Here is a 12,548-nt window from a genome sequence, read left to right on the forward strand (position 1 = left end):
TCTGTGCATGAAATCAAAGAATACAAAATGTTCCTCTTGATTTTTATTAGTTTTCCCCTTTTCTTTATAAAATTAGAACAAAAGCAGAACATTAGTACATTTGCTACATTGTTTTACACCATTCATTTGTTGCATCAATCAACCCTAAAGTTGGGGTTTGATGATGCATGCACCTTCATGAAGTAAATTGAGAAATGAAAATAAGCTGAAAAGTTGGACACCTCAGCACTCAGCCACAACAACATATTATCAAAGCCACCTGCATCCTCTGTCCTGCCAAGAGGCGAGAATCAGATGTAGGCTGAATACTAAATCATTTCCTCCCGCTATCTTAAAGGGATAGTTCACCCAAAAATGAAAATTGTCATTTACTCACCCTCAGGTTTTTTTTCAAACTTGTATGAGTTTCTTTCTTCTTCTGAACAGAAAAGATATTTTAAAGAATGTTAGTAACCATACATATTGACGGTAGCCATTGACTTCCATATTATTTTTTTTCCCCTACTATGGAAGTCAATGGCTACCGTCAACTGTGATTACCAACATTCTTTAAAATATCGTTTGTGTTCAACAGAAGAAAAACTTCTTTTGGTTTGGAACAACTTGAGGGTGAGTAAATGACAGGATTTTCATTTTTGGGTGAACTATCCCTTTAAGGCCCTTTCACATGACTCGTCAACATTCTCTACTGTACAGCATGGTGTCAAGCTAAAATGTTTCACGCAGATTTGACTTGGTGTTTAAGTTGAACTTTTGAAGCACATCCAATGATTACCATGTTTGAATAACATTACAAGAATGATGCCAGCAAGATGGAAGAGGCTGAACCTCTGCTCAAACGCATAACACATTCAAGTTCTTTTTGTTTCTTTCAAAGCAAACAGCGTGACTTTTTTCTGCACTAGGCAAAAATGCATTTTGGTTGCTTTCACTATTTTTATTTTGTACATTTCCTCTTTCTTGCTACCTACAAACATCCTTCCATGATGGCATCTACAACGTTTCTCATAGCAGGTCGGGGTGCTTGAGAGATGTTCCCACACCCTGATATGAGTCGTGTGAAAGGGCCGTCAGCTACATTAAAAGTAAAAGGATCCTCTCTGTATTGCTGTGCATAACCAATAAACCTACAGAGAGGAAGAAGATTTGAAGTAATTATAAACAAAAGCAGTCCAACAGCCAGTGTCATTGTCCGTGGTTTGCAGTGCACCTTCAAGTTTTGTTTTGTTAGATTCAGTGCAGTACCAAATCTGCTGTAAAGGCAAAGCTCATCTAGATGTTCCTCACAAGTTCAATGCTAGTGAGTCCAGCCTTTCCACTCCCAGGCCATCTAGAGAAATTGCGCCTTTTGTTGCTGTGATGACTGGAGACATCTGCGCTACATGCTAGTTGACCTTGTCCTGAAATATGTAGAGGTTGTTGGTGGCAGCCACAGCGATGATGTTCTCGTGGGGGTGCCATGCAGTGTGTAGGATCTTCTTACTGAAGTCCAGACTGTCTACACTGATTTCGTCTTTCCGACGCTTGCCGCCAACACAAACTTTGCGTGGCTTGAGGATGGCTCTGGGTTTGCTGTTCTCCCGAGAGGCCTCGAGAGTCACATCACGCTTAGTGTTCCGATCGAACATACGGAAGAAATTGTTGTAAGAGCCTGTCATTAGGACACTAATGGGAAAGAAAAAATGACAATTATTAGTTCTTATTACCTGATATCAGCACCATACGGTCCAAAATCAATTCGGAAAACCTGGTGTGACGGGTGTCCAATCCTGCTCCTGGAAGGCCACCTTCTATTAGAGTTTTGCTCCAACCCTAATTAAACATCTGAACCACTAATCAAGGTTTTCAGAATTACTTGAATGTTCCAGGCTAGAGCTAAGCATTGGAAAGTGGACATCCAGGAGAAGGACTGGACACATCTGTTTTTGACAAACCTGTCAGTTCCATTCCAGACACATTCAAACTTGTCGAAGATGCAGTCATTTTCGTACAGTGAGCATAGCTTACTCCTAAGGTAGTCATGGACCTGTCAAAAAAGAACCGAAAGCACAGATGATCAATAACTTTTTGAGTATTTTACCGAAAATACGTCATCATAAACCCATAATGACTGTAGTCATGGTCTAATCTGCAGAGCCGGTACCTGGTAGGTTTCCAAAGGCCTGTTCTCCATGTTGACGTCCCACACCTTCACTGTGAGATAGTCACGAGTCATCAAGTAGCGTCCACTGTGGCTGAATTTCACATCTGAGATGGAGGAGATGATCTCCGAGAAGAAGGAGCGATTACTGGGGTCTTCTGGTTCCTCAAATACTGATAGGGAGAAACAAGGATACAGGTGAGTAAATATTTCAGGAGCAGAGTTGGGGCCTTGATCTTGTGGTCTTTGGCTCGCCACACACTCTAAGATTTTAAGCCCAATTTTGGGCCTGATTTGCAACCTCCAACGATCTGGGGGTGTAGCCCAATTCAAGCAAACGACTTTCTTGTCCAAAAAATCCTCAATTGTGTGGTGTCATTATGATTATTTTACTGCTCCCAATCGCGTCAAAGCCCGCACAATCCCAAATCTTGATCGGGCTGCCTCTGACGTGATACCAGCAAAAGCCAATGAGAGCGAGCAAGCTTCACTAACCAGATGTTGCGTGCTTCTATAGCTGAAACTTGGCAACTTCTCAATACTCACGAAAGTGGAGTATTGAGAAAGATCACCCATAGTCTTTTTTCCTCTTTTGTTTTTCTTCCCGTAAAAACAAAACTCAAGCCAGGAGAACCAGCTGATGACGTTGATCGTTTGCTTTTCTTAATTCACGTTTGATCTCATGAGTTTCTGTGAGATCTCGTCTCACTGTGAAAATGTTTACAATCAACAGGCGTGTGTGGTGTCATGGTCCGGACGAATCTTCTAGTGTGTGCATTCAGAGGATTATAATGCTAAAAATCAGTTGAAACTGCCCTTATGTCTGTTTTCTCCCACAGTTTTAAAATCGGTTAAGATTTGAAAATCATCTAGTGTAGGGTGACCATATGTGCCATTTTCCCAGGACGCGTCCTGTCCAGGATTTCTAAGTTGCATAAAATGTCCCAGTTTTGGTTTTGTTTTCATATTTGTGGAAGGTAATGACTGAAAAATAATTTGACCAATAGCGTGCATTATACATAATCGATCAATCGTGGCTTGCGAGAAGGCTGGATCTACAGAGAACGGTCAAAGCATTGCAAATACGACAACATTTTAATGCATTGCATGAAGACTGTCAATAAGAACAGTGGCTTGCACAGACCTCCGTGTAGAAATCGTGTTCCTAAATCACGTTCCGGGGGCACATAGGTATGACCACTTTCACGATTAAAGAGGCAAGGGTTCAAGCCATTTTAGGCAATTTAGAAATCCTGGACAGGACGCGTCCTGGGAAAATGGCACATATGGTCACCCTAATCTAGTGTGTGGCCAGCCTTAGTCTTGAGACCTCTCATGGCCTTTGTCTGGATCACATTACTTGGAGTCTGGGTCTGGATCTTGGTGTAGGTTTAAGACAGGGGTGCCAAACTCCATTCCTACAGAGTTTAGCTCCAACACACATACCTGTAGTTTTCAAATAACTTGAGACTTGATTAGGACTTAATCAGGTACATTTAGTTAAGGTTGAACCTGTGGCCCTCCTTCGACACCCCTGGGTTAGGGTCTAAGATAAGACTGCAGTCATTTTCAGTGTCTTAAAGGTTATAATTACCTCAACCACAGGCCAGCATGACATTTTAACTTTTACAGATAATTTGCATGAATCCCATGGCTCCAAATGGTCACCTAGCTACAGTGTCCTATGCTGTTCGAAATTGCCCCCTATACCCTCTTTCCCTACATTACTTCAGTAATATAGTCCACTTGAAGGAGTGAATAAAAACGAGCGAGTGAATTCAGACACTAAATGCACCGGAAGGGCTGCTGCTTTTGCATAGTTTGTGCGTGCTGTTTAACAATCATTTGAAACTTAACAAACTGACAGCTCCAGTAGTAGATGTACAGTTGCAAGAAAAAGTATGTGAACCACTTGCAGAATCTGTGAAAATGTTAAGAATTTTAACAAAATAAGAGAGATCATACAAAATGCATGTTATTTTTTTATTTAGTACTGTCCTGAGTAAGATATTTTACATAAAAGATGTTTACATATAATCCATAAGACAAAAAAATAGCTGAATTTATTAAAATAACCCCATCCATAAGTATGTGAACCACTGATTCTTAATACTGTGTGTGGTTACCTGGATGATCTACGACTGTTTGTTTGTTTTGTGATGCTTGTTCATGAGTCTCTTGTTTGTTCTGAGCAGTTAAACTGAGCTCTGTTCTTCAGAGAAATCCTCCAGGTCCTGCAGATTCTTCAGTTTTCAAGGATTTTTTGCATATTTGAACCCTTTACAGCAGTGACTGAATGATTTTGAGATCCAACTTTTCACACTGAGGACAACTGAGGGACTCAAACACAACTATTAAAAAAGGTTCAAACATTCACTGATGCTCCAGAAAAAAACATGATGCATTAATAGATGGGGGGTGAAAACATTTGGAATTTGAAGATCAAGGTAAATTGTATTTAATTTGTCTTCCGGGAAACATGCAAGTATTTTCTGTTGCTTCCGAAGGGCAGTACTAAATGAAAAAAAAAAAATGATATTCAAATGAAATAAGAAGAATTCTGACCTCTTCATCCTGTTCAAAAGTTTTCACCCCCCCGACTCTTAGTGCATCGTGTTTCCTTCTGAAGCATCAGTGAATGTTTGAACCTTTTTTAATAGTTGTGTTTGAGTCCCTCAGTTGTCCTCAGTGTGAAAAGATGGATCTCAAAATCATTCAGTAACTGTTGTAAAGAGTTCAAATATGCAAAAGATGGTGGAAAACTGAAGAATTTTTGGGACCTGGAGATTTTTTCTGAAGAACAGAGCTCAGTTTAACGGTTCAGAACAAACAAGGGACTCATGAAGAACCATCACAAAACAAACAAACAGTCGTAGATCATCCAGGTAACCACACACAGTATTAAGAATCAATGGTTCACAAACTTTTGAACTGGGTCATTTTAATAAATACAGCTATTTTTTGTCTAATGGATTATATGTAAACATCTTTTATGTAAAATATCTTACTCAGGACAGTACTAAATAAAAAATAACATGCATTTTGTATGATCTCTCTTATTTTGTTAAAATTTTGCACATTTTCACAGATTCTGCAAGTGGTTCACAAACTTTTTCTTGCAACTGTATCTTGAACTCTGTCATGGAAACTATGTATAAACCTTAATTAAACAACTTAATAATCACTTAAAAAAGAATTTATAACTCTATGACATTATGCTGTAGCCACATTGGACCAGCGGTTTGGAAAATGGATGGATGATTTAGCTGCGGGCGCCATCTTCTGGCAAGATGTGGGAATTCATCCGGCACGTGACTCTCAAAGTGCATCATGGGTATTTTCTAGCCGTTGAGCGTACATCAGTTATACACTCATTGCGGTGCATTGTGGGATTGAATGAGTGTACACGATATGGTTTCGGACACCCGTAGAAATGGCTGTCCCCTCAAATATTTTTGGACACAGCCCTAGTGTTTGAAAATGACATCTGCTATCCAATCCTGCTCCTTGAAGGCCTCCTATGTTTCCCTAATCAAACTCATCAGCTCATTAATAGAGACTCTGAAATGGTTGTGCCAGACAAATGAGACATCCAAAAGGTCTGGTCGTGACTCAAACTCTGGGAAATTTCATACTGGCTTAAACATTTTTGGTTTAAATCAAGACCTTGAGAAAAATACCAAATGCCTGCAACAAGTTAGCAGACTCAATGAACAGCTCAACTCAGACAAAAGATAAAAAAATTTAAAAAAAAAACTACAAAGACTAAGTGAACTCACATTTAGAGTGGTTGTCACAAAGTGCGGAGGTTCTCATGTCGCACAATCTTATGGAGCCCTTGCTGCTACTGTAGACAAAGGTGTTGCACTGGTTAGGGTGAAACTCAGCCGCTGTGATCACCTCGGTCAGTTCTTCCATGTTGGCTGGCTTTATGTCCACAATATCTGAGTAGGCAGAGTGAAGGATCCACAATCCTACATTTCACACACTCGAAGCATATTCCCCATGAATCATCAAATCCCTTTCAATAAATGTCCTGCTTGATTCATGTGTCTGGCTCTATATATAGTGGATTGCTTCAGATATACATTTCCCAAATAACTGGATGAAATGGCTTACAAAAAGGTAAATCTGCAATCTTTCAGGCTAAATTTCTCCCAGGAGAATCTGATATCTGTGCTTTCAGAACTGGCTTATATCAAAACGTCCAATAAAAGAGCTCCAGGAGCCATACATATAGGATTACATCCATCTGTTTGGTCTTGAGTAGTGACAGGTTATCCATCACGACATGCTGCGAGGATCATACTTTTACAGTGTGACCTTTGGCAAATGACAGGCTTTCTCCAACTCTCTTGAGCGACTCCACAGAATCACCCATACAGACGGTCCACAAACTCTTCATCTCAGCTCTGCAGGGTCCTTGAGAACGGTAATCAATAACGATCAATAGAGATGCGTGCCTGTGTAAGCTGGACACTATTTACCTTTGGGAGGGCGAAGCAGGGGTCAGGATTAGTGGCGGACACTTGATAAAGGGTAATGGGCGTAATGTACATCACAGAGGTGTTATCTGTCAGAATTAAGTGACAGCAGAGGCAGTCTGCAGGTGGTTTATTGGGTTTGTTTGCTGGTTTAGCTGAATCCTTTTGTTCTTCATTTAGTAACAAAAGCCTGTATGTATTTATTGTGTCTGGATACAAAGTGACTTTTGGGAAAATAAAGCAATAAGGTAGGGCATTACAGGGCTTCAGACTGCGACTATTTTTCCTGCTGCTGAAACAAAATTTTTGTTAGCAGGCGCGCTGGCGCAACCACTGCAGCGTTGACCAACATCAAATGGCAAAAGAAATGAAAGCAGAATGAAACTGCGCTACTCATTTGTGCTCACGGCATGATCTCAGTCACACGACACTGTTACTACACAGCGCTGAGAGATCCAGTGCAGTGAAGAAAGCATTTAATTTCGCCACAGTATTAATAACATCGCAGCGAGATCTAGTGAGAAGCATTCAAATTCGATGCAGAGTTCTCCGTTATTAACCGTAGATATCAGATCAAACGGCACTGACGTAGAAACCAGGAGAAACATGAATGAACAAGTTATAGAAGGCTTTCAGTCCACAAATCACCAACATTCACCATGGATTTAATGTAGTAACACTAACTGTAACCATGGAATTGTGGCAGGAATAGTCAAATGCTTTCAAGTAAAGTTTCTTTTTTTTTAATTAATATTTAGAAATTATGAATGATAATGCTGCCCTCAATCTGGAGCCTTGTACACTTAAAATAAAAAAACATATTGTAATTTTTGTAAGTTAAGTCTATTTATTACTAAGGCATTTGTCAGTAATACAGTCAAAATGGGGAAAAATGTAAATAGGGGTTGATTTAAAGTGTGCCCCTAAATTTTCTGCTTGTGCTCCTAAAATTTTCAGTAAGTGGCTACAGCGTTCCTAGTAAAAAAAGTTAGTGAAGCCCTGCATTACCGTGATTTTACTATGGTTGAGGAATGCTGTGATATATGATGCAAAAAGGCTTAACTTTTATAATATTGCATTTTGCATCAATTCTTCCATCAAGATACAGGCCTATAGTTCATTAGCCAAGCTGTATGTGTTATATATATGTTTACTTGGAACATTACTTAAAGTATTCAATTTTTACAATTTGAATCTTCTAATAGGTCTCCGGTTCAAAGCCTGGCTGAGCAAGGAGGCCTTTCTGTCTGGAGTCTGGATGTTCTTCCTGTGCTGGTGTGGTTTCCTCCAGGTTAGACTGGAAACAATAAATTGCTTGGAGGTTTGAGTGTGAATGTGTGTCTGTTTCTGTTAGCTATGTAATGGATTGGCCATCGGTCCAGGGTGTTTCCCTCACTTCGCCCCGAAGTGCTGGGATAGGCTCCAGCAACCCAGTGACCCCACATAGAACAAGCTGTTTAGAGAACGGAAAGATAGACTGTTCTAATTTGATGTTAAAGCTTAAACTATTTACTTTATAGCCAAATAATTGCTTCTGAAAAAGGTAAAAGTTACCATCATTGAAATTAATTATCTCAATTCTTTACATACAATGACAAAAAACAGAGACCCAAAATTTTTCAGACATGCAACCATCTGAGATTGTCGTCGACCATCTGAGTGTAAAAGGATACTAAAGCTTCGGTTTGTGATCTCCAAGTTCCACAGGTTGATCCTCAGGTCATCTGTGGACATGTATGTTTCATTGTCACTGTTGACCGAGATGGAGTTGATGTGATAGGTGTGAGCATTAGAGAAAATGCGACGAGGTGTTGCCTCCACCATCAAGTCCATGGGTCTCAACACAGGCACCTGAGAAGAGGTGGAAGAGACATTGTTAGGAAAAGAGAGAGACAAAGAAAGGAAATAATATCAATATTTGCAGCAAATACTGAGAAGCAGGAAGGTCCTTGGTTCAAGTCCCACTGAACTCCAGTTTCGACAAAGATCAAAAGACATACAGGATAAGTGAATTGGAGAATAGACTTTGCAAGAGTGAATGTGTGTGTTAGCTCTGTGATAGACTGCCCGTCCATTCAGGGTGTTTCCCTGCATTTGGCATGAGACGCTGGGATAGGCCCCAGCATCCTTGTGATTCAACATAGGGTTTGGAAAATGGATGGAAATCCTTCCCATTAGTGAATGACTATATCAGTCAAACTGATTAATCTGTCCAAATTTAGCCTGCTCAATTTTTTGCTTTAAAATATATGATAGTTAGGGTGACCAGATGTCCTGTTTTTCCTGGGACAGTTCCATATTTCAGCTCTATTTTTAATGTCCCGACCTTCATCTTTCCTAAAATTTCTCTATTGCTGAGTGATAGAGCAAGTAGTAGTCTTCTGTCACGCGAGAATAGCCTAATTAAAGATTAGCCAATCACATCATAGTATATTTTGGAGAACAAAATTACTATCCAATCATAATTCTGTGTTTCAGTGATGGAGAGTGCTGAGGAGATCAAGTTGAATGCGAAGATGAACCAAGTGAATTAACATTCGTGGAGATTGCTTTTTCATTGCTCACGAAGGCAGCGCCAACATTACACAGCATATGCATGGAAAAAAATCATGTGGACAATATAATACTGTCAAGGGTATTAGTTGCATTCTCTAGATGCAGTTGAAACCGATTTTTTTTGCAAATCTGTTACTATTTTTGGTCCCACTTTATATTAGGTGGCCTTAACAAAGACTATAGAATAACACAAGGCGCGTCACTCGTATTATTATGAATGGGAGAAAGTGCAATGTGCAATATGGCGGAATAAGTCCTGCCTTCTAAATAAGAGCCAACCGGCGATTGGTAAAGTCATTGCATCACTGCAGCGGCCGTTAGAAGCTCCGGTTTCTATAGAAACAGTCAGACGCGCGCCTCCAAAATGAGGCACAAGAGACGCGCATTTAGGACAGCGCATGCGCATTAGGTTGATCCAGACTGAAAAATACAGTTTTTTGTCATGATTCGAGCGTTTAGAAACAAAATTTATGAGACAGTTGTCAGATTTCATTGGTGATTTCAAATATGAAATTTAATCGAAAGCTTGGCAAACAGCTTTGGAGAATTTGATGTTTCCCCATTCAAAGAGATAGGAGCTGCACTTGGATTCCCGAGATTTCAAAGATGGCTGCCGAGTGAAATGACTTGTCTTAAAGGGACTTTGGCCTTAACTATTATGTTAACTACTGCACCCATGGTACGGCAGCAAAGTTCCTTGATTATTGAATATATTATTGGAATGAGAGTATAGTTCCTAGCCATATCAGCCTAGAAAATCGCAACTTTTCATTTTCCGTCGGTCTTAGTACACGATGTAACTACAGAAGAGTCAAGTTTTAAATAGGAAAAATATTGAAACTCTTTGGTCATTTTTGAGCGAGATTCTAACGGTCTAATCAGATTCAATGAACTATGCTAAAAGTGGTACCGCCAGACCCGGAGATCGGCTGAATGGATTCGAAAACGGTAAAACTCAACTGTTTAACTCTAGGGGAGTTGGAAAATGAGCCTATTTTCAAAAAAAGTGGAGAGTTCCTTTAATGCTAACGGGCCGGATGCGGCCCGCGGGTTGCCTGTTGAGTACCCCTGGTGTAAGGGATGGGTCAACAGTGTAATTATAAATGTAATTACATAAATTAATTACAGGTATTTTTTTAAAATACAACTACACTGTAAAAACATGAATGTACACAATAAGTGCATTGTATCAAATGATTAATTTAAATGTAAGTACATAGTACTTAAGGCCAACTAATATAAAGTGGGACCTTATTTTTTGTATTCTAGCTCTGCTGGAACCAATCATCATGCAGGCCGAAACCTAAACATTTTATAAATTGGAACTACATAGGTCATCGGTTACCCTGTCCTCCAAATATTGGTATCTACTTTACACACTGACCAATGAAAAACGCTTTTTATCATACAACATATGTTATTGTTATTTGCTCTGTAAAAAACACAGATACCATACAGCACCTGGAGCTGAAATAACAGAGATGGTCTTTTGTTCTCAAATTACTCGCCCACACCTGGATCCGACCGACTCCTAAATACACTGTCAAGATCTGAAAATGTGTGGAGTATATCTCCCACAATGCAGTGTGGTAATAGGAAGCACAGGTCTACCATCTCTTTAATGATGACTAATCTAAGTGCTCATTCTCCTACATGTGCTTCACGGGAGGGGTACTGCGTCGCAGTCAGTGTCCGACTCCCTGTGAGGTTTTTCATATGCGCAGCCCTCCACTAATGACAGAAGTGGCACGGCAGACATGTCCTACTCACTACAGAGATGAGGAACGCTCATCATCGAGCAGTGGGAGGTGGAGGAGGGGCACACGCTACCAAGGCAGGTCATTATCACCTAACACATGGGAACCCCATCTTTTATTTCCGTTAAAGAATGGGGGTGGGGTGAGGGATGTCCTATTGTTGATGTATACCTTTGAAATACATTTTCTACAGCCTTTAACATTTATAATTCATTTTACATAAAATATGTGAAAGCAGTTATTTCACAAAAAAAAAAGGTTGGGCTACTCTGACAAATTTAATTTTCATGTCACATTTCACACTAAATAGAAAAAAATTATACCTTTCTTTAAGAAAATAAAGCATTTTTTGGAGAATTCGTTTTTTTTTTTTCATTGTGACTATAATTTGGTCCTTCAGATTTCCGGTATGTCCTCTACTACCCTACATGTGCTTTCAATAATAAAATTAGCCCATGGAGCATAGCGTCATGAATTCAGCTGACAGGACCAATCGAGACTGATTGAAGCTATTATCTCTCAATCAAGCGTTAATTAAGTTTGACTGCTGGGATATTCAGTCACTAATGATAAGAGGGGGTTGGATATGTGGGTACACTATATTAACACATTATACATTATTCATATCTTTAGCATTGCTGATTTAATGTTAATACGGAAATCATAAATCAGCATGGATTCTGAGAGAATATGTGGAGTAGTACAATAAATATGTATTTTTCTTTCAGCACAGACCATTGCTGGCCTACTTATTTCTTAAAAACACAGAACAGGGTAGCGTTTCCCAAAAGCATCGTAAGCCTAAGTTGATCGTAGCTCCACTGCCACCAATGGAGCTACGATCAACTTAGGCTTACGATGCTTTTGGGAAACGCTACCCAGAACGACACAGTTATGTTAAACTGATTGATTTTAATGATTGTTAATGAATTCAGGCATACTACTCTTTTCACATACAGTGCAAGAGAGCCGCTTTGTGCTGCACAAATGTGTCTTCCATGCGTTTCTGGTTTTCGTGTTTGGTTTCAGTAACCAACAGTGATGGAGATATGAGCTGTGTGTGATATGAAGGTTTAGATCCAGTCATTGTTGTCCGCCGGAGCTGCTCCCGTCAGTTTTGTGTCCTACATGCGACTCAAATTGTCCGCTCTCCACCCAGATAAAAATGTATCACAGGTTAATGAAGATTTGACCGATTTGATGGATGCTTGTAATCTTAAAAGTGACAAGACTTTTCAGTTTTTTGGAGGTCGCATCTTTGATATTACTTTGGTCACTGTCACTATCATTACTGGTAAGAGAATAAAGTAGGGATGCACCGACACCATTTTTTAAGGACCGAGTGCGAGTACCGATACTTTTTTTTAGTATTCGACGATACCGATGCCTATACATTTATTAATTTCTCTCTCTCTCTCTTTTTTTTTTTTTTTTTTTTTTGATGTTGCAGTTTTCCAAGCACAACACAGTGAGACTAATGAATGTAGGACAGCTTCTTTATTATTACTCTAATGAAAAAAGTAATAATTTTTATGTGCTTGTCACAAACTTAAAGAACAAAAATTTCACAGTGTCTAATAACCTTCACAGGGCATAATTAGCAATATATAT

The 12,548-nt window shown here is 39.5% G+C and overlaps 1 protein-coding gene across 3 annotated transcripts in view; it reads right to left on the bottom strand.

Annotated features, from left to right (window-relative positions):
* Positions 1-28: 28 nt before the first annotated feature.
* ppp2r2bb (protein phosphatase 2, regulatory subunit B, beta b) overlaps positions 29-12,548 on the bottom strand; it is an 80,912-nt gene continuing 68,392 nt past the window's right edge. For all 3 annotated transcript variants that reach the window (XM_051877368.1, XM_051877370.1, XM_051877371.1), the window contains exons 5-9: positions 8,298-8,475; positions 5,920-6,084; positions 2,144-2,313; positions 1,935-2,026; positions 29-1,665 (exon numbers count right to left, since the gene is read on the bottom strand). In XM_051877368.1, coding sequence (XP_051733328.1) covers positions 1,386-1,665; positions 1,935-2,026; positions 2,144-2,313; positions 5,920-6,084; positions 8,298-8,475 — 885 coding nt within the window. In that variant the 3' untranslated portion in view covers positions 29-1,385. The remainder of the gene's footprint in view (positions 1,666-1,934; positions 2,027-2,143; positions 2,314-5,919; positions 6,085-8,297; positions 8,476-12,548) is intronic.

This window comes from Ctenopharyngodon idella, chromosome 21 (genome assembly GCF_019924925.1).
Source record: "Ctenopharyngodon idella isolate HZGC_01 chromosome 21, HZGC01, whole genome shotgun sequence".
NCBI classification, from domain to species: domain Eukaryota; kingdom Metazoa; phylum Chordata; class Actinopteri; order Cypriniformes; family Xenocyprididae; genus Ctenopharyngodon; species Ctenopharyngodon idella.